The 16,824-nt window shown below is 67.2% G+C and overlaps 6 protein-coding genes across 6 annotated transcripts in view; 3 read left to right on the top strand and 3 right to left on the bottom strand.

Annotated features, from left to right (window-relative positions):
* The window catches only part of EMIHUDRAFT_199097 (hypothetical protein), a gene marked incomplete at both ends in the record, with an annotated part of 1,294 nt that extends 1,172 nt beyond the window's left edge, over positions 1–122 (top strand). Inside the window, one exon of the mRNA XM_005757768.1 lies at positions 112–122. Within this exon, the coding sequence (XP_005757825.1) occupies positions 112–122 (11 nt within the window). The remainder of the gene's footprint in view (positions 1–111) is intronic.
* A 3,464-nt stretch (positions 123–3,586) lies between these two features.
* EMIHUDRAFT_199096 (hypothetical protein) lies at positions 3,587–4,105 on the bottom strand (the record flags this gene model as incomplete). The annotated part of the gene is made up of 3 exons (XM_005757767.1): positions 3,587–3,599; positions 3,790–3,884; positions 4,019–4,105. The coding sequence occupies 3 exons, from the start codon at positions 4,103–4,105 to the stop codon at positions 3,587–3,589; spliced, it is 195 nt and encodes a 64-aa protein (XP_005757824.1).
* Positions 4,106–6,856: 2,751 nt separating this feature from the next.
* On the bottom strand, positions 6,857–7,859 carry EMIHUDRAFT_433179 (hypothetical protein). The gene has a single exon (XM_005757766.1). It carries the CDS (start codon positions 7,507–7,509, stop codon positions 7,093–7,095), a length of 417 nt encoding a protein of 138 aa, XP_005757823.1. The 5' UTR covers positions 7,510–7,859; the 3' UTR covers positions 6,857–7,092.
* Positions 7,860–12,038: 4,179 nt separating this feature from the next.
* EMIHUDRAFT_199093 (hypothetical protein) lies at positions 12,039–12,710 on the top strand (the record flags this gene model as incomplete). Its single annotated transcript, XM_005757765.1, has 2 exons — positions 12,039–12,277; positions 12,644–12,710. The coding sequence occupies 2 exons, from the start codon at positions 12,039–12,041 to the stop codon at positions 12,708–12,710; spliced, it is 306 nt and encodes a 101-aa protein (XP_005757822.1).
* A 117-nt stretch (positions 12,711–12,827) lies between these two features.
* On the top strand, positions 12,828–13,435 carry EMIHUDRAFT_199092 (hypothetical protein; the record flags this gene model as incomplete). Its single annotated transcript, XM_005757764.1, has 2 exons — positions 12,828–12,935; positions 13,280–13,435. The coding sequence occupies 2 exons, from the start codon at positions 12,828–12,830 to the stop codon at positions 13,433–13,435; spliced, it is 264 nt and encodes an 87-aa protein (XP_005757821.1).
* A 1,588-nt stretch (positions 13,436–15,023) lies between these two features.
* Positions 15,024–16,824, bottom strand: part of EMIHUDRAFT_199091 (hypothetical protein) — a gene marked incomplete at both ends in the record, with an annotated part of 4,791 nt that continues 2,990 nt past the window's right edge. Inside the window, 7 exons of the mRNA XM_005757763.1 lie at positions 15,024–15,146; positions 15,182–15,299; positions 15,513–15,619; positions 15,683–15,761; positions 15,885–16,123; positions 16,217–16,339; positions 16,563–16,628. Coding sequence (XP_005757820.1) covers positions 15,024–15,146; positions 15,182–15,299; positions 15,513–15,619; positions 15,683–15,761; positions 15,885–16,123; positions 16,217–16,339; positions 16,563–16,628 — 855 coding nt within the window. The remainder of the gene's footprint in view (positions 15,147–15,181; positions 15,300–15,512; positions 15,620–15,682; positions 15,762–15,884; positions 16,124–16,216; positions 16,340–16,562; positions 16,629–16,824) is intronic.

Here is a 16,824-nt window from a genome sequence, read left to right as displayed (position 1 = left end):
CGGCGTCCGGGGGCTCACAGCATTTCCCCCCCCCAGCCCTTTTTTTGGGGGCCGGGGGTTTCCCCACAGAAAAACCCACTGCAGCACCACGGGTTTTGGTTTTTGCCCCAGGGGTTTTATAAGGGGGGGTGGGAATTGCCGGCCACGGGGGGGGGTAATCCCCCCCCCCCCCCGTTTTCACCAACAAAGACCCCCCCCCCCCCCTCCCTCAACGGGCAGCCGGGACGTCTTCGCGCGCGCGAGCATAGACCGCGGTGGCTGTTCACATGCCAGGGGGCGCGAGCAGCGCGGTGCCACCGACAGCGCGGCGGCCTTCAGGCCGTGGCGCTGCTGTCGCCAGCTCCCTCCGTCTCCCAAAAGGACCGCGAGCGGCTCATACGCCGCCCCGACTGCCGTGCGGCTGCTGCCTCCACCGAGAGAGCGTCGTCGGGGGAGGCGATCTCGTCCACAACGACCTGCGACGAGGTAAGGGAAGGTAACCTTCTCCACACGTGGTGGGGCAAAAGAGAAGGCGGGGCGGGCAGGGGGGGGGGGGGGGGGGGGATCCTCGCGACTCCTGCGAGAGCCAACTACGTGTTTGTGCATGTGACGCCTCCCGTCCCTGTCTCTGTCCACTCGGCCTGTCTCTGTCTCTGTCTCTGTCACGCGGCCTGAGTGCATGTGACGCCTCATGTCCCTGTCTCTGTCAGTGTGCACTCAGGCCGCGTCTCCTGTCGCTACTACGGACTCGTCCGGTCAGCCATTCGTCCACACGATCGGCACCCCCCTCCTCGCCCACGCGACTAGCGACAGGAGACGTGGCTACTACGGACGCTGCTACTACGGACGCTGCTACTTCGGGTCGGCTCATCGCACCAGCACCAGCACCCCTACCCCGCCAACGGCGACATGCGCACCGAGGAGCAGAACGCGCTCGCCAAGCTCTTCAGCGGCTGCGCTGCCTCGGCATGCTCTACTCCCACCGTGGGGCGTGGAGGGGGGTGCCCCCGATCGTGTTAATGAACTGCTGCCTACGGCTGCCTATACGCCGCTGCGACTACCGCCTCCGCCTGCGAGAATCGCGTCAGCGGCGCCGCCGCCGCCAGGCCCTGCGAAGCGGGGAGTGGCGCTGACGGCCGCGATATCGATAAAGCCACTCGGTATAGCCGAGCTCAGCCGAGCTCAAACGAGAGGAGAGGAGAGGAGAGGAGCCGAGAGGAGCCGAGAGGAGCCGAGAGGAGCCGAGAGGAGCCGAGAGGAGCCGAGGGGAGCCGAGGGGAGCCGAGGGGAGCCGAGGGGAGCCGATAGGAGCCGAGGGGAGCCGAGGGGAGCCGAGGGGAGCCGAGGGGAGCCGAGAGGAGCCGAGAGGAGCCGAGGGGAGCCGAGGGGAGCCGAGGGGAGCCGAGGGGAGCCGAGGGAGCCGAGGGGAGCCGAGGGGAGCCGAGAGGAGCCGAGAGGAGCCGAGAGGAGACAGGATGAGACAAGATGGCCGAGATCGGCCGAGATGAGGCGAGACTTGCCTGCGGCGCGAGCGGCGTGGCGATGACGTGTGCGTGCTTGAGCTTGACGCGATAGATACGCTCGCCTGCAGGAAGGTTCGCGGAAGGCTCATGCAGGTGTGTCCCTACCGCGAGCGCCAAACTAGGAGCTGTCGTCAAGTAGCTAGGAGAATGTCCATGTCTAGGAAGTGTCTACGAAGTGTCTAGGAAACGTCTTCATAGTGTCTAGGAGGTGCTCTCCGACGACGACCCACGCGGACGCCTTGCTTGCGCCTGACAGGCAGCGGTCACTGTTAGTACTCGTTACTATTAATAATTCATCAAGCAGCGAAGACTTGGCAATGCCTGCCACAATCGTTCGCTACTATCAGAACGAATAACTAGTGACCCAACAGGAATTGCGCGTGACCGGTCACGACACCCACGCGACCGGACCAGCGCCCGTCGTCTCCAACCTACGTCATGGTCACACCAAAGTCAGTAGACACCTCCTAGACACCTCCTAGACACTTCCTACGTCGTGGTCACACCAAGGTCAGGGTGTGGGGCGGTAGGACATCGTGCCGTGTACTCGCAGCATCGCTCGGGGCGACAGGTACAGCGAGTACAGCGGCGCACAACCGAGTACAGCCGAGCACGTGTCTCCTCGCTAGAATAGCGGGTCTGTCTACAAGGGCTATGAGCGAAGCGCATAGCCGAATACAGCCGATAGAGGGCTCTGAGCGGAAGACAGGGTCTGACATCTGTACTACAACGGCTATGAAGGAAGGAGTACAGGGATCTGTACTACGAGGGCTACGAAGGAGACGCAAGCAACAGCCGAATACGCAACAGCCACATACAGCCGAAGGAGCGCCCTCTCGAGCGCTCCGTCGGAACACAGGGGTCTCGCCTATCATCCGCGTCTAGGGTTCTGCAACCACTCGCACGCGGCAGCCGCGCCTACGAATTCTCAAACCACGAACCTTCATCAGCGATTCTTCATTCTTAATGCACTCGCACACGGCCGCCGCGCCGCGGCGTGTCCGGAAGCACCGGCGCGGTCGCATCAAACTCCTCCTGCGCCGCGAGCGCCTCGGCCGCCGCAATCTTCGCCGCCGCCGCCGCCTCCGCCTTCGCCGCCTCCGTCGCCAGCGCCTCCGCCTTAGACACCGCCCTCTTTTGCGCCGCCGCCTCGGCCGCCGCGGCCGCCTCCGCCGCCCTTGCCGCCTCCGCCGCCCTTGCCGCCTTCGGACATGTCGTGGACGTGTCATGGACGTGTCGTGGGCGTTGTCGTGGGCGTGTGTCGTGGGCGTGTGTCGTGTGGACATGTCGTGGACGTGTCGCGGACGTGTCGTGGGCGTGTCGTGGGCGTGTTCGTGGACGTGTCGTGGACGTGTCGCCGACATGCGGCGGACATGTCGTGGACGCCTTGGCCGTCGCGAGCGTCACCTCCGTCGCCGTGTGGAGCAGCCTGCAGTACCGCTCCTGCACCTAACGAATACTCAGCGATTAACTGTTAGTTCCTGCCGGAGCAGTTCTCTGCTATTGCACCTACGCCATAGACATCCCCACGCCAGGGTGTCAATACTACGGTAACACGCCACGTGCTCGCAACATCGCGTGGATACAAGGGATCCGGGAACAGTGAGAGCCCAGCCGAGTCCGACCGAGCCGTACTTGAATACCAAACACATGCATCCAGTTTCTGGCGCTCTTGTGTCCTAACCTAACAGTCGCTTCTCTATTCTTCTAGCCGGGCCCTAGAGCCCTAATCAAAGGCTAGAAGAAGACGCCTTGTACATCCGGCCATCGTGGTAGAGCCACACCCACCCCTTGCTGCTCCGGCCTACGCGTGTGAACAGCTTGTACATCCGGCCATCGTGGTAGAGCCACACCCACCCCTTGCTGCTCCGGCCTACGCGTGTGAACAGCTCCTTGTACATCCGGCCATCGTGGTAGAGCCACACCCACCCCTTGCTGCTCCGGCCTACGCGTGTGAACAGCTCCTTGTACATCCGGCCATCGTGGTAGAGCCACACCCACCCCTTGCTGCTCCGGCCTACGCGTGTGAACAGCTCCGCGGCGGCTGACTCTCCTCCTCCCCACCCCACGCCTCTGCCCAGCTCCTACTGCTCCAGCCTGTGACCGTCGCGACGTACCTGCATCGCGGTCACGCGTGTCGTGGACGTGTCGGCAGGGGGTCTCACAAACGTGTCGGCAGGGCGAATCGTGGACGTGCCGAGGGCGGCCACGGCAGCGCTGGCAGAGATGTGCAAGCGGCGGTCGGAGACAGCGGTTGGGAGGGAGGTCTGTCCGAAGTGTCGCGCACCCGTCGCCCTCGAGGCCCGGCGCCCGCAGTCGCACGCTGCACCCGACGTGGATCTCGCCGGCGCCCGCCGGCACGCAATCGTCCTCAATATCGTCCTGAAGGGTGGTGGAGGCAGCGTGGGAGGGTGGCGGCGGCGACGGCGGCAGGCAAGGCGTCATGCCTCGTCCGCTTCAAAGAGGATGGACTCCTGTGCCGTCAGCCAGGCGGCCTGCGACAGCAGGGCGTCAACCTTGCCCTGCGACGTTGTCGGCAGCAGGGCGTCGCTATTCCCCTGCGGCGTCGTCGGCAGCTCTACGGGCACTGTCTCCGCGGACATTGGCCTCTCAACCTGCTCGCGACGGCGCCGTCGGCGATGACCGATGTCCGTCTCTTGGGGGGGTACGAGGAAAAAAGAAATTGGAAACAGGCTCCAAGTGCTCCAAGGTAAAAAGAAGAATAGAACTATAATGCGCCCCCCCCTGCCCTCCCCACCGCTCCCCCTCTTCTCCTCTTCCCCCTTCGCCGGGCCCGCGCGCCGGGCCAAGCACGTGGGACGCAAGCCGGCCACAGTGGTCGCCAATATGCCCCCCCCCCCCCCCCTCCTTCCTCCAGACCCCTCCCCACCCGGCGTGCTCACGCCGTCTCGACGCCGTCGCCGGCCGACAGCAGCTCCAGGGCCGAGGCGCGGAACTGCGAGAGCAGGTGCTGCAGCCCCGGTGCGTCGAAGTTAGAGTAGAGGCCGTACCGCGCGTCGGCGACCTATCAGTGGCAATTACTGCCCACTCACCGCCCCGCCCTCGCTTGGTAGAGCCAGCACCGCCCGCCGGCGACCAAGTCGGCGACATAGAGCGAGAGGTGGAGCAGGTCCTGGTCGCCCGTCTTGCGGCCCGCCTCGAGGAGCACGTGGTGGACGTTGCGCACGAGCGGAGGAACCTACCACACAACACCCAAACCCGCCCTCTCACCAGACCGAGCGGCGCAGCGAGCGGCGCAGCGTCAGCGCGAGCGGCGGCCACCAGCTGGCGCCGCAGCCGCCGCAGCGCGGCCGCGGAGCGGTGCGCCGCGCCGCTCTCCTCGTCCTTCAGATGCATCGCCAGCACGCCCGCGCCGGCGCGCTGCCCGGCCATCACGGCGTCGACCTCGGCGACGCGGTCCGTCAGTGAGGATTGTTAGAACCATAGGAAGTAGACTCGGAATTGAGAATGAATGATGCCTCGCCGACGCGCGGCGGCTGTATTGTGGTTCAAGTACGAGTGGAGACAGAATGTGAGTGAACAATGAATTCGACCTCGGCGACGCTCGGCAGCCGGCCCATCGTCTCGCCCTCGTACTGCATCACGACGCTGGTCAGCGCCTCCCGCGTCGCCGCGTCGAGCGAACGCGCCGCCGCGCCGACGACGGCCGCGGCGGGCCCACCTACCGCACCACCCTCGGGAGTGAACCCACACCGGGTTCGGTACTCTGGAGGTGCGGTACCAGCGAGCCCACCCCCCTCGAGCGCGCGCAAGCACGCGGCGTGCGCTGCGTGCGCGCGCAGCGCCGCCGACCAGAAGCGGAGCTCAAAGAGCATCGGCTCGAGCGACTCGCCAAGCAGCGGGTCGGCGGCGGCGGCGGCGCGTGCGTGCGCTCCCAGCTCATCAAGGAGAGCCTAAAAGCAGGAGTCTCTGGTGCCGACGTATCTCTTTTCGAGGCTCCCAGCTCCACAAGGAGAGCCTCTGTCTCTTCCGACGGCAGCGCGCCACGCACGCCAGAGGCGGTACCTGCGGGCAAGGTGCGGGGGCAAGGTGGGGGCAAGGCGGGGGCAAGGTGCGGGTAAGGTGCGGGCAGAGTGCGAGGAGGGTGCGGGGAGGGTGCGGGGAGGGTGCGGGGAGGGTGCGGGGGAGGGTGCGAAGAGGGTGCTGGGAGGGTGGGTGGGTGGGGGGGGGTCATGTCTAGACAGGTCTGGGAGATGGCTCGGAGGTGTCTAGGAACGGACCGACCAGCAGCTCGACACGGCCGCTCGACGCGGCGGCGGCGCGCCGCAGCGCGAGCAGCGCCTGCGACAGCGCCTGCACCAGCAGAGCCAAGCGTCCGCCGCAATGGATTAAGAATAGTCGATTGATTAGAGAGTGCCAAGCAATGGATCAAGAGTGGTCGATTCACTACGGAGTGTCAACCGCCTGCACCAGCCGCCACGCATTCTCCGCGTCGCCGCCCCCTCCCTCTACCGCGGGTGGGACGGCGGCCGACGGAACGGTCAGCCAGCGGACGCACTGCAGCGTGTCGCGCAAGGCGCCTGTTCACAGCCGGGGGGGGGGGGGGGGGCGTGCAGGAGGCGCCGTTCACGCCGCGCTCATGCGCGGTGTGCGTGCGGCGCGCCCGCGAGCGCGGCGGGCTGCGCGGGCGGCGGAAGAGGCAGCGACTGCCGGTGGGTCACGGCGCGCAGTGCGATGTGCGGCAGCAGCGGCCGCTGCTCGGGCGGCAGCAGCCGCGCCGCCTCGCCGAAACACAGCGTCTTCTGCGCCGGCGGCAGGTCGTGCGGCAGCTTGCAGAGGAAGGAGGCGACGCCGTCGACGACCTGAAGGAGGAGCCATACACACGCAGACTCGAGGGGTGATGGTCAGCCGGGAGTCAACAGTCTGTGCGACGCCGTCGACGACCTTCTCGTCGGGCGAGAGCGCCTGGTACCATACCTCCAGAGTGCCGAATCCGGTGTGGGTTGCGGTCCCGTGCCGGTAGGGGACGGGAGCAGCGCCTGAGCGAGCAGCGACACGGCGGCCGCCATCTGCTGCAGCGTCGGCGCCTCCTCGCCGCCGCCCGACGGCCCAAATGGCGCGGCGGCGGCGGCGGCGGCGGCGCGCGAGTCGACGGCGCCGACGGCGGCGGCGCCGACGGCGCCGAGGAGAGAGACGTACTCTGAGAGCAGCGACTGCATCGCGTCGTCCGCCTCGCGCGTCAACTCCGCCGCCCCCATCGCGCCCAGCACCGGCCGCAGGAAGAGCGAGAGGTGCGCGCCGAACCGCAGCGAGTGGAAGCGCACCCTCTCTCCCCCCGCCGCCCCGCCCGCTTGCGGTGCCGCAGCCACCAGCGCAAACGACGCGGCCGCCCCGCCCGCGCCGCCCGCCAATGTGGTGGCGCCGACGCCGGCGGCAAGGCGGAGTGCCTAGTACCATACCCCCCAGAGTCTCGAACCCAGTGTGGGTTCGGTCCCGTGGCGGTAGGGGACGAGAGCGGCGCGCGCCTCGGTGAACGCTTGCTGTGCCGCGCCGAGCGGGTCCGCGCCCAACGCCGCCGCGGCCGCCTCTGCGCCGGAAGGGAGGGGGAGGAGGAGCCCGCGCATCGCGATCAGCCGCGACTGCACCTCGCAGTGCCGCCGCGCCGCCGCCGCCTCCGCCGCCGCCCCGCCCTCGGCGGCCGCGTCGAGCAGCTCGAGCACGCGCTGCAGCGGCGGGGCGTGCGTGCGTTAGTCGCATTCTTACTGTCGTCACAGCACGGTCTTGCTATACTGCGGCCAGCGCGATCACTATCACTGCTGTTCGGAGTCTGCTGGTTGCTCTTCTGGCAGTGTGAGTGGCTGTGTCCTTTCTGCGGCGGGTCGCCTGCAGCGGCAGCGCGTGCTCGTGGCGAAGCGGCTGGCCGTCGGAGAGGCGCCTGCGGTGGGCCATGGGCGGGATCTCGGCGAGATCTCGACTGTATCTCGGCTGGATCTCGGCGAGATCTCGGCGAGATCTCGGCTAGATCTCGGCGACATCTCGGCGACATCTCGGCGACATCTCGGAGAGGCGCCTCTGCTGCTCGGCGATGTGTTTGCCGACAGACGGCTTGAGGCGCGCCCAGACCTCATCCTCCCACCCGCCGCAGACCGGCAGGACTGCGTGCAGCAGCGACGCGTCCGACGCGAGCGACGCGTAAGCCGCCGCCTCGTGCGCCGACGCCGGCACCTCGGGCCGCTGCAGCGCCCGCCGCGCTATGGCGCCGCACGCACTGCGCCATAGCGGCCGGTCCGGGTTGCCAACCCACCCGCCAGCTGCGGAGTCGTACCGCCACGGCTCGCCGCCCCCCAGCGTCGCCGCGCGCCACGGCTGGCCGCACTGCCGGCACAGCTGCTGGGCCTAAAAAGGAAGTAAGGCGCCGCCTCGATTTCTTTTTCCTCCACGGCTGGCCGCACTGCCGGCACAGCTGTCGCGCCTCCGCGACGCGCCCGCACCGCACCATCAGCCACACCGTCCGCAGCAGCGCCGCCTCCTCCTCCTCGTCCTCGGCGTCGAGCCTCCTCCCCTCGCGCGCCGGCGCGTCAGGGTCGAGGGACGTGGGAAGGCCGTGCGCCGCCGCCTCGCCCACTGCGAGGCGGAAGGCGGTCGACCGATGCGTGACCGGCAGCGGCAGCGGGCGCGGCTTCTCCCTCGCGCCGTCCTCCGCCCACCGCACCGCCCGCAGCGCCAGGTCGGCGACGGGGTCCGCCTGCCGCAGCGCCGCCTCCTGCACCTCCTCGTCATGCAAGCTCTTCGTCGGCAGCCCCGCCGCCGCCGCCGTCGCCGCGAGCGCCTCTGCCCCGCCTCCGCCGCCGCCGCCGCCGCCGCCGCCGGCGGCGGCTGGTCCGAGTGCGCGGAGCATGGCGCCCCAGTCGTCGGGCGGGGGCGGGAAGGGGGGCGGCGCCGCCTGTCGCCCGTCGAAGCCCGCATACAGACGGAGGAGCAGCCGCCAGCTCTGCCTCTCTGCGCGCAGCGCCGCCGCCTCCGCCTCCAGCGCCGGCCGTGAGCCGCCGCCTCCGTCCGGGGCGCGAAGCTTGCGCTCGGTGTCGTCGAGGGCGGCGGAGGCGAGCGCCTCGTACGCCTCGAGCAGCGGCAGGTACCCCGCCACCGGCGGCGGCGCCCTCTGCGCCACCCACCACTCCTCGAGCGCGAGCGCAAACCGCTGCGAGAGCGCCACGTCGGCGGGAGCGTCGGCGGCGACGGGGTCGGAGACGGCGCCGCGCGTGACCAGGGCGGCACCCGCCTGCGAGAAGCGGTCCGGCACCGCACCCGGCGCCGTGCCGAAGCCGCCGCCTCCTCCGTCAAAGTCGGGCAGCGAGAGCGCGAAGAGTGGCCGGTCAGCCGCGGCCGAGGCGGAGCGCGGCGTGGCGAGTGGAGCCGCGCCGCCCTCAGTGGCGGAGCTGAAGAGCGCCGCCCGCGGCCTCGTTGCCGGCGTTCTGCCCGGGGGCGAGGCGAGCATGGAACTGGAGGGCCAGTTTTTCTTTTTAGCATGATAAAGAAAGAAAGAATGGAACAGACCGCCCATGGGTTGCCAACAATAGCTAACGCCCAAGGGAGGGATGGGAGGACGGCACGCCGCCACCACACAGGGATGGCACTGGAGGCCGGCGTTTTTCTTTTTTAGCATTTAGTGAACTGCGCTCGCACCGAAAAAAGAAAGAATACGCCCAAAGAAATCCGCGGGCATGGCAGCCGGCGAGCTTGGTTTGCCGCTGCCCGGCCCGTGCGGCTGGCTCCTCGGCTTCCTCGACGAGGCCGGCGAGCCCGTGCCGCTCCTCGGTGTCGGCTGCGCCGCCACCACGGACGACGGCCTTCCGGACTGGGCCTGCGGCGACGCGTCGGCGCTCGGCACATCGCTCTGGCCGCGAGGCCTGACGCCGCTTGGTGTCTACTCGGACTGCGCGCCGCCCGAGGCGGCCGCGCGGCTGGCGAAGCTGCTCGGCGCGTGCGCGCCCCGGCTGCCGGCCCTCGCCGACGCCGAGCGCTCCGGGAGCCTCCTCTGCGCCGCCACCTGCGGCGGCGGCGCCGCCGCCTTCTTCCGAGGCGGCTCGTTCGCTGCCGCGACGGTGGCGCCCGAGGCGGAGCGGCGTGCGCGGTTCGCTGCGACCCACCTGTCCCTCCGCGCGCGCCTCGCCGTCTCGCTTTCGGCGCCACCGCCGGCCGGCGTCGCCTCGCTCGTCGAGGAGCTGCGCTCCAGGCGGCTCCTCAGTGGAGATGACCCGAGATGACCCGAGATTGACCGAGAGTACCCGAGAGTACCCGAGAGGACCCGAGAGGACCCGAGAGGACCCGAGAGGACCCGAGAGGACCCGAGAGGACCCGAGAGTACCCGAGAGTACCCGAGAGTACCCGAGAGTACCCGAGAGTACCCGAGAGTACCCGAGAGTACCCGAGAGCACTCATGGTGAGCACGAGAGGACCCGAGACTACTCATGGTGAGCGCGCAGGCGGCTCCACTTTGCGTTCACGGACGCGCCGCAGGTGGGCGTGGTGGCGCCCGGGCAGGAGGCGGGCAGGCGCTGCGCTGTTCTCATGAGTGGCAGTCGAACGCCGCAATGCTCGTGCTCGATACATGATAGGAGGCGGGCCGGACCTGCGCTGCGCTCGTCGAGCCGTGGGGCGTGGCTGCTCCTGGCGGCGACGGCGACGGCGACGAGGAGGAGGAGGAGGCGGAGGCGGAGGCGCGAGGAGGGAAGAAGGGGGGCAAGAAGGGCGGCAAGAAGGGCGGCAAAGGGAAGAAGAGCGGCGGAGGAGGCGGAGGCGGAGGCGGCGGAGGCGGAGGAGGCGGCGGCGGAGGCGGAGGAGGAGGCGGCGGGCGGGAGGCCGCACAGGCTGGAGACGGTGTCGCTGCCGCCCGCCAACTGTTCGACGGTCAACTGTTCGAGGCGGTAGTGCCTAGAGGCGGAAGATCTCCCCATATCTCCCCCGTATCTCCCCCGTATCTCCCCCATATCTGGCAGCTCGGAGCCCTAGAGGCGGAAGACGTGATCTTGTCTTCCAACCAGCGCTCAAGAGGACACGCATTCAACTGTACTCAGCCGGGTCCCGCCGTATGCACTGTCTGCGCACCCCTCGTAGTCACGCGGTGCTCTGAATGCTCTGCACGATACCGTACCTCCCGCCCTCATGTCGGCGTATTCAGCACGTAGGCTGCAGTGCTGTGGGAGGAGAGCGCCGCGGCGGGCGATGCTGCGTCGCAGGCCGTGAAACTCTAGCTCCACTCTACTCGATCTCCACTCGATCTCCACTCTATCTCCACTCGATCTCCACTCGATCTCCACTCTATCTCCACTCTATCTGAAGTCCGTGAAGTGTCTCTTCTTGTCTCGGCGCCTCGGCTGTGAACGGCGTCTCTTCACACCTCGCAGCTCTGAACAGGCCGTGTGCCTCTTCCTCGCTCCGCCCGCCGCCGAGGCTGCGGGCGACGGCGGCGGCGGCGGCGGCGGCGGCGGCGGCGGCGGCGGCGCGCACCGGCTCAAGCTTGACGTTGTCGTGCAGTCGCGGCGGGACGGGTCGCTCGGCGCCGCCGCCGCCGCGCTGCAGCGTGCGCTGGCGGAGCAGGCGGCGTCGCTGGGCGGGCTGCTGAAGGCCGGTGTGGCGCCTGTCGCATGCGCGGTGCTACCGGAGGGCCTCGCGGCGGCCGCGGGAGGTCAAGGGCGCCGTTTCCGTTCACAGCGAGGCGGTGTGAACAGGTGCTGCCGGAGGGCCTCGCGGTGCCGGTCTGCCTCGAGTACGCCCTCGCCGTTGGGGAAGAGGTGAGAGTCGCCGAGAGTCGCTGAGACGATTTGGTTTCGCCGAGAGTCGCTGAGATTTGCCGAGAGTCGCCGAGAGTAGCCGAGGTGCATCTCCACTCTATCTCCGCTCTATCTCCGCTCTATCTCCACTCTCTATCTCCCCTCTATCTCCCCTCCATCTCCCCTCTATCTCCCCTCCAGCTCCCCTCTTTCTCGCAGGCAAGCGAGCCGTCGGCGCGGCCGCTGCGCGAGCGCCTCCACGCCCAGCTAGGCCTGCCAGATAGAGGGGAGATAGAGGGGAGATCGAGTGGAGATAGAGGGGAGATAGAGCGCCTCCACGCCCAGCTAGGCCTGCCAGATAGAGGGGAGATCGAGTGGAGATAGAGTGGAGATAGAGCGCCTCCACGCCCAGCTAGGCCTGCCAGATAGAGGGGAGATAGAGGGGAGATCGAGTGGAGATAGAGTGAAGATAGAGCGCCTCCACGCCCAGCTAGGCTTGCCAGATAGAGGGGAGATAGAGGGGAGATCGAGTGGAGATAGAGTGGAGATAGAGCGCCTCCTCTCCCAGCTAGGCCTGCCGCTCGACCGGCCGCTGTTGCGCACTTGCAACGCGCTCGGCGGCGGCGGCGGAGGCGGCGCGCCGGCGTATTTGCTCAGGAGCCCACACGAGGGGTTGGCGCCGTCGGGTCTGGCTGGCGGCGTTGTCTCGCTCGTGCAAGGCGAGATGTAGCCGAGATGCAGCCGAGGTGTAGCCGAGGTGTAGCCGAGATACATCCCAGCCCAAAAAGAAATACACGCCGCCCCGATGTGTCTTTTACCAGGCGAGTACGAGTACTACCACTACCTCCAGCCCACCGGCACCGGCCGCACCGACAAGTATGACGACAACGGCTGGGGGTGCGCGTACCGATCGCTGCAGTCTATCATCAGCTGGTTCCGGCTGCAGCGCTACACGTCGCACCCCAACCCAAGCCACTACCAGATCCAAAAGACGCTGGTCGACCACTGCGGCCAGGAGGCGGACGGGCTGCTGGGGAAAAAAACGTGGCTCGGATCGCAGGCCATCGGCGCCCCTCCCCTACCCCCCACGGTACCCGGACCCACCCTCCCCTACCCCCACGGTACCCGAACCCATCCTCCTCTACCCTACCCCTCTGGTACCCGAAGCCACCCTCCACCACCCCCACGGTACCCGAAGCCATCCTCCCCTACCCCCATAGTACCCGAAGCCACCTTCCCCTACCCCTATGGTACCCGAACCCACCCGCAGGACCTCGGCTTTTACCTCGAGCACGCCCTCGGCGTGCAGTGCCGCTTCCTCAGCTGCGCGTCGGGGCACACGACGTCGCCGCGATGACCCGAGATTGCCCGAGATTGCCCGCGAGGTGACCCCGAGATTGCTTCGAGCAGGCACGACATCGCCGCGAACGCGCGGCAGCTGGCGCGCCGCGTCGAGTCCGAAGCGTGCCGGGTGTGAACGGCGCCTCTTCACGGCTGCAAGCTGTGAGCAGGCGCACCACTTCGAGTCGCAGGGCACGCCGGTGATGATTGGCGGCGGCGAGCTCCGCCTTCACCCTCCGCGGCGTCGACTTCAATGAGAGGTTTGACTCACTGGTTGGCGAACTACCTAGGCGAGCTCGCCTTCACCCTCCTCGGCGTCGATTTCAATGAGAGGACGGGCGAGGCGCGCTTCCTGATCATGGTCGCGCACCCTAGAAGGGGGATACGTGCCCGTGTATCCCAACCGGCGCTCGAGAGACACGCATTCCGGTGTCGTCCGCTGTGTTCAGCTGTATGCACTGTCTTCCTCTATCCGTTGTCTTCACGCGGTGCTCTGATAGGAATACAGTCGGCGTATTCACCGCGAAGGACCCACACACACACACACACAAACACATCACCGCTCACCCACGCGCACTGGGCCTTGCACATTTAGTCCCGTGGGCCTCCTGTCGTCCAGACGTGGAGACGCGAGGGACTAGCCCGGCCCTTGCCCCACCACACTCGTGCGTGTGGAGAAGTCTCCCTGACCTCACCTCACCTTAGGACCCGCACTACGTCGGCCCGGACGACCTCTCGCAGATCCGGCCAAAGTGGGTCGGTTGGAAGTCGCAGGACTCGACGACGCACCTCGGCACCAAGCTCTTCCAGCAGGGCGAGCTGTACAACCTCTGCCTGCCGCAGCGGCCGAGCTGCGTGTGAGTGGAGGACCTGCCGCCAGTGGCACTGGCAGCAGGGTTCGTGATTTCACATGGAAACAGCGAATCGATTTCACTTTCACTTTCACTTCACATTTCATGTGAAACGAAATTTCACTTTTCCGAGCGAGTGTGAACGTGAATACGGGGGGTGGACCCTGAGTTGACCAGGGGTTGTGCGCTGGGCCCTCCTGCTCGGCTCCAGCCAGTAGACAAGTCTTGTCATCAACAGAGTAGATGGATCTGACCTCGGGGCCGATGTGACCAAGCGCTGGTAGCGTGGTTTTACCTCACACCCATGGTCTCACAGTGTGCCGGCAGTCGCCGAGCAGTGTCGCTCACACAAGCCGCAGCACAAGTGACTGAGGGCCAGTGAGGGCGAGCCCATCGCTGTCACAGCTGTGGCAGCCGCACAGTAGGCTGTGCCAACTGTGCAGAGTGTGTGCGCAGCAGAGGAGCTGCTCTCCAGGCTTCAGGCGCAAAGAGATGCGTGCCACCGAAGGCGCTGTCGAGGTTCGCCGAGCGCGGCGCAGGTTGGAGGACACCGTCACCGACGAGCGCGTTGGACTTTTCACTCCGGACAAAGACGGGTACACGCACACGAGCCGCGGTCGTATACCCGTCATAGTGGCGAGGCGCGGGACCGTCTGTGGCGAAGTGGGTCGCGTCCTCCGATTTCCTCAACTCAGGGTCCGCTCCCTCTAACACCCCATGCACCAAGCAGCAGCCAAGCGATGAAGGAAGCTGGAGATATTGGTCACGCTGAGCTGATGTGTGCACTAGACCAATATGAATATCTTGGCGTGCTGTGGGCGAATACGGTGCCGATGGTGGGATGAACTCTCTCAGCAGGCGAGTATTTGCAGTCGCATTGGGAGGGCGGCCGCGGCGGTGTAGGGGCGGGCGGCGGCGAGCTCCCGGTGGCAAATACTCGCCTCATAGTCCAAGATGGCGGCTCGCGTCCCCGGCCGTGCTCTGGCGTGCCTCTCTAGTCCCGCCTGCCACCCAGATACCGAGGGCGGGGCGCACTCTTAGCACACACAGTGAGTCATTCGGATAGCATTCGGAGTCATTCGATGGCCAGAGTGCGATTGTGTGTGTGCGGGAGTTGGTTTATTGTCGGGAGGGAGGGGCAGGCTGCTCACCCACGTGCACCGGGCCAGTGGCGCTTGCACTTTGAATGCCGTGGGGCTCCTGCCCGTGTCCGGGCGTGGAGATGCGAGGGTCGCCCCCCCTTGCCCCACCACTTTGTGTGTGTGGAGAAATCTACCTTACCTTACCTTACCTCAGGACTCGCAGGTCTCAGCGCGCTTCAGTGCAGAAAATGAACGTCTGCGAAAAAATCGGTCCCAAACGTGCCCGGACTGCCGAGTGCCATCTCCCCGGAGCTGTATCGGTCTCACCCACGGCACCGCACCCAACGGATCGGTTTCGGCTAGCCTTTCATCATACATCACGCGCATCCGCGCGCTTACGGCCCGCGCGCACAAGTCGCAGTCACAGCTACGAGCGCAAATCCAAAGAAGAAAGATGCGTCGCCACCCATGGCGATCACGCCCCCTCGCCCTTGTTATTATCGCCCTTGCCCTTGCTCAGCCCTTGTTCTCGCCCTTGCCCTTGCTCAGCCCGATGGCGCGCACTGCCTCGATGTCGTCGCGCAGCTCGTCCTCCGCGCCCGCGTCTCCGCCTGCCACCCGGTGCGCGGCGCTCTGCTCCTCCGAGAGAACAAGGCGCACGAGGTGGAGAGCACCGACATCCTGCTTTTCTCGGAGAAGCTCTCCCTCCGCGCGCCCGCCGTGATAGTGCTCACGCGATACCAGTCCATCGGGAAGCCGCGCCGAACCGAGAACTCGACCCGCCCACGTATCCTACAGCGCGACGCGTTAGTCTGCCAGTACTGTGGCGGCGTTGCCAGAACGGTTGATCACGTGGTTCCGAAGAGCGACGGCGGGAGGGACTAGTGCACCAACATGGTTGCCTGTTGCTCCAAGTGTTACGGTAGGAAGGGTGTATTTCTGTTTGGGCGGTGGGGGGGCGTGCGCGTGTGTGTGTGTGTGTGTGTGCAGCCCCTCGCCTGGTACTTTGCGAGGGCGGCGTGCGCGTGCGGCGGCAGCCCCTCCCGGAGGTGGTCGAGCAGGCACGGCACCAGCCGGCCCGGCACCGCCAGCAGGTGCGAGTGCAGCTCCACCTCGCGAGGGGCAAGGACAGCGGTGTGAGGCAGAACCGGAATGAGAGGAGTACGAATACCAACGTGCCGCTCCGCCTCGAAGAGCAGAAACACAGTGAGCACCCATAATGAGAGGAATACGAAGACTAACGTGCCGCTACGCCTTGAAGAGCGGGACGCGGAGGTTCAGTTGGCGGATAGGGGAAATAAGAATACTCTAGTAATAGGAGTCGTCGTCGTCGGAACAAGGATAATGCGCCTCGAGGAGCAGCACGCAGAGCTGCACCAACCACGGAAATAAGAATAGTAGCAGTAGTAGTAGGCGTACTCACGCGCCTCGAGGAGCAGCACGCTGAGGTGCAGCACCGCCGCCGGCGCCGTCTCGACAGCCAGCTGCTCGCGGTATCCCGCGCGCGCGCGGTCGAGCGCCGCGCGCTCTCGCTTCTTGTCAAGCCGCGGGCTCTGGTCGCCGAGCGCGCCGTCCATCGCCCACATCGCCTCCAGAAACGCGTCCGCGCCGGACCCCTTGGCGCCGACGGCCGCCTCTGCGCTGGCCGCCGCCTCCGCCGCCGCCGCCGAACAGCGGGCGGCCGAGAGCAGCTCCTTGCGGCTCGCCACACCGCCCTCCTCGCCGAGCTCCTCGGCACGCGCGGCGTCGAGGCCGCGGTGGAGCGCCTCGCACTGCAGCAGCGCCGTCAGCCAGTCGGCGCACGGACCCTTGAGCGTCGCCCGCTCGAGCGCCTAGCCCCACCACCCACCAGCTTTATATGGGGAGATATGGGGAGATGCGGGGAGATGCGGGGGAGATACGCGAGATGCAGCGAGATACGGAAGCGAGAGGGAGAGAACTGTACCGCGGCTGCGCCTCGCCTGCACCTCGGCTGTACCTCGGCTGTACCTCGGCTGTATCTCGGCTAGATCTCGCCTCCCCGTCTTTGGCGGCGACGCCCTCGGAGCAGCGCACCGCCGGCAGCGCGCGGCATGCGAGCTGCGCAGTGGTCGCTGCGTGCGCCAGCCGCTCCTGCGCCGCCTGCACCGCCCGCCGCCGCTCCGACGCGCCAGCCTGCAGTTGTTGTTGTTGGTGGTGGTGGAGGTGGTGGAGGTGGTGGTGGTGTGTGTGGTGGTGGTGGTGGTGGGGGGGGGGGGGGGGGGGAAAATGAAAAGGGGGCAAAAAAAAACGCCGGGTTTTGGCGGCCCCTCCGCCAATCTTTGGGGGGCCCCCCCAG

Source organism: Emiliania huxleyi (genome assembly GCF_000372725.1).
Source record: "Emiliania huxleyi CCMP1516 unplaced genomic scaffold EMIHUscaffold_9, whole genome shotgun sequence".
Lineage (NCBI taxonomy): Eukaryota > Haptophyta > Isochrysidales > Noelaerhabdaceae > Emiliania > Emiliania huxleyi.
Note: the sequence above shows the minus strand (reverse complement) of the source record. Positions and strands in the feature narration are given on the sequence as shown.

What these genes read in the sequence shown, in the direction of transcription:
- EMIHUDRAFT_433179 (XM_005757766.1), bottom strand. Translation starts at nt 7,509, where the DNA reads ATGTCGCCGAGATGTCGCCGAGATCTAGCCGAGATCTCGCCGAGATCT.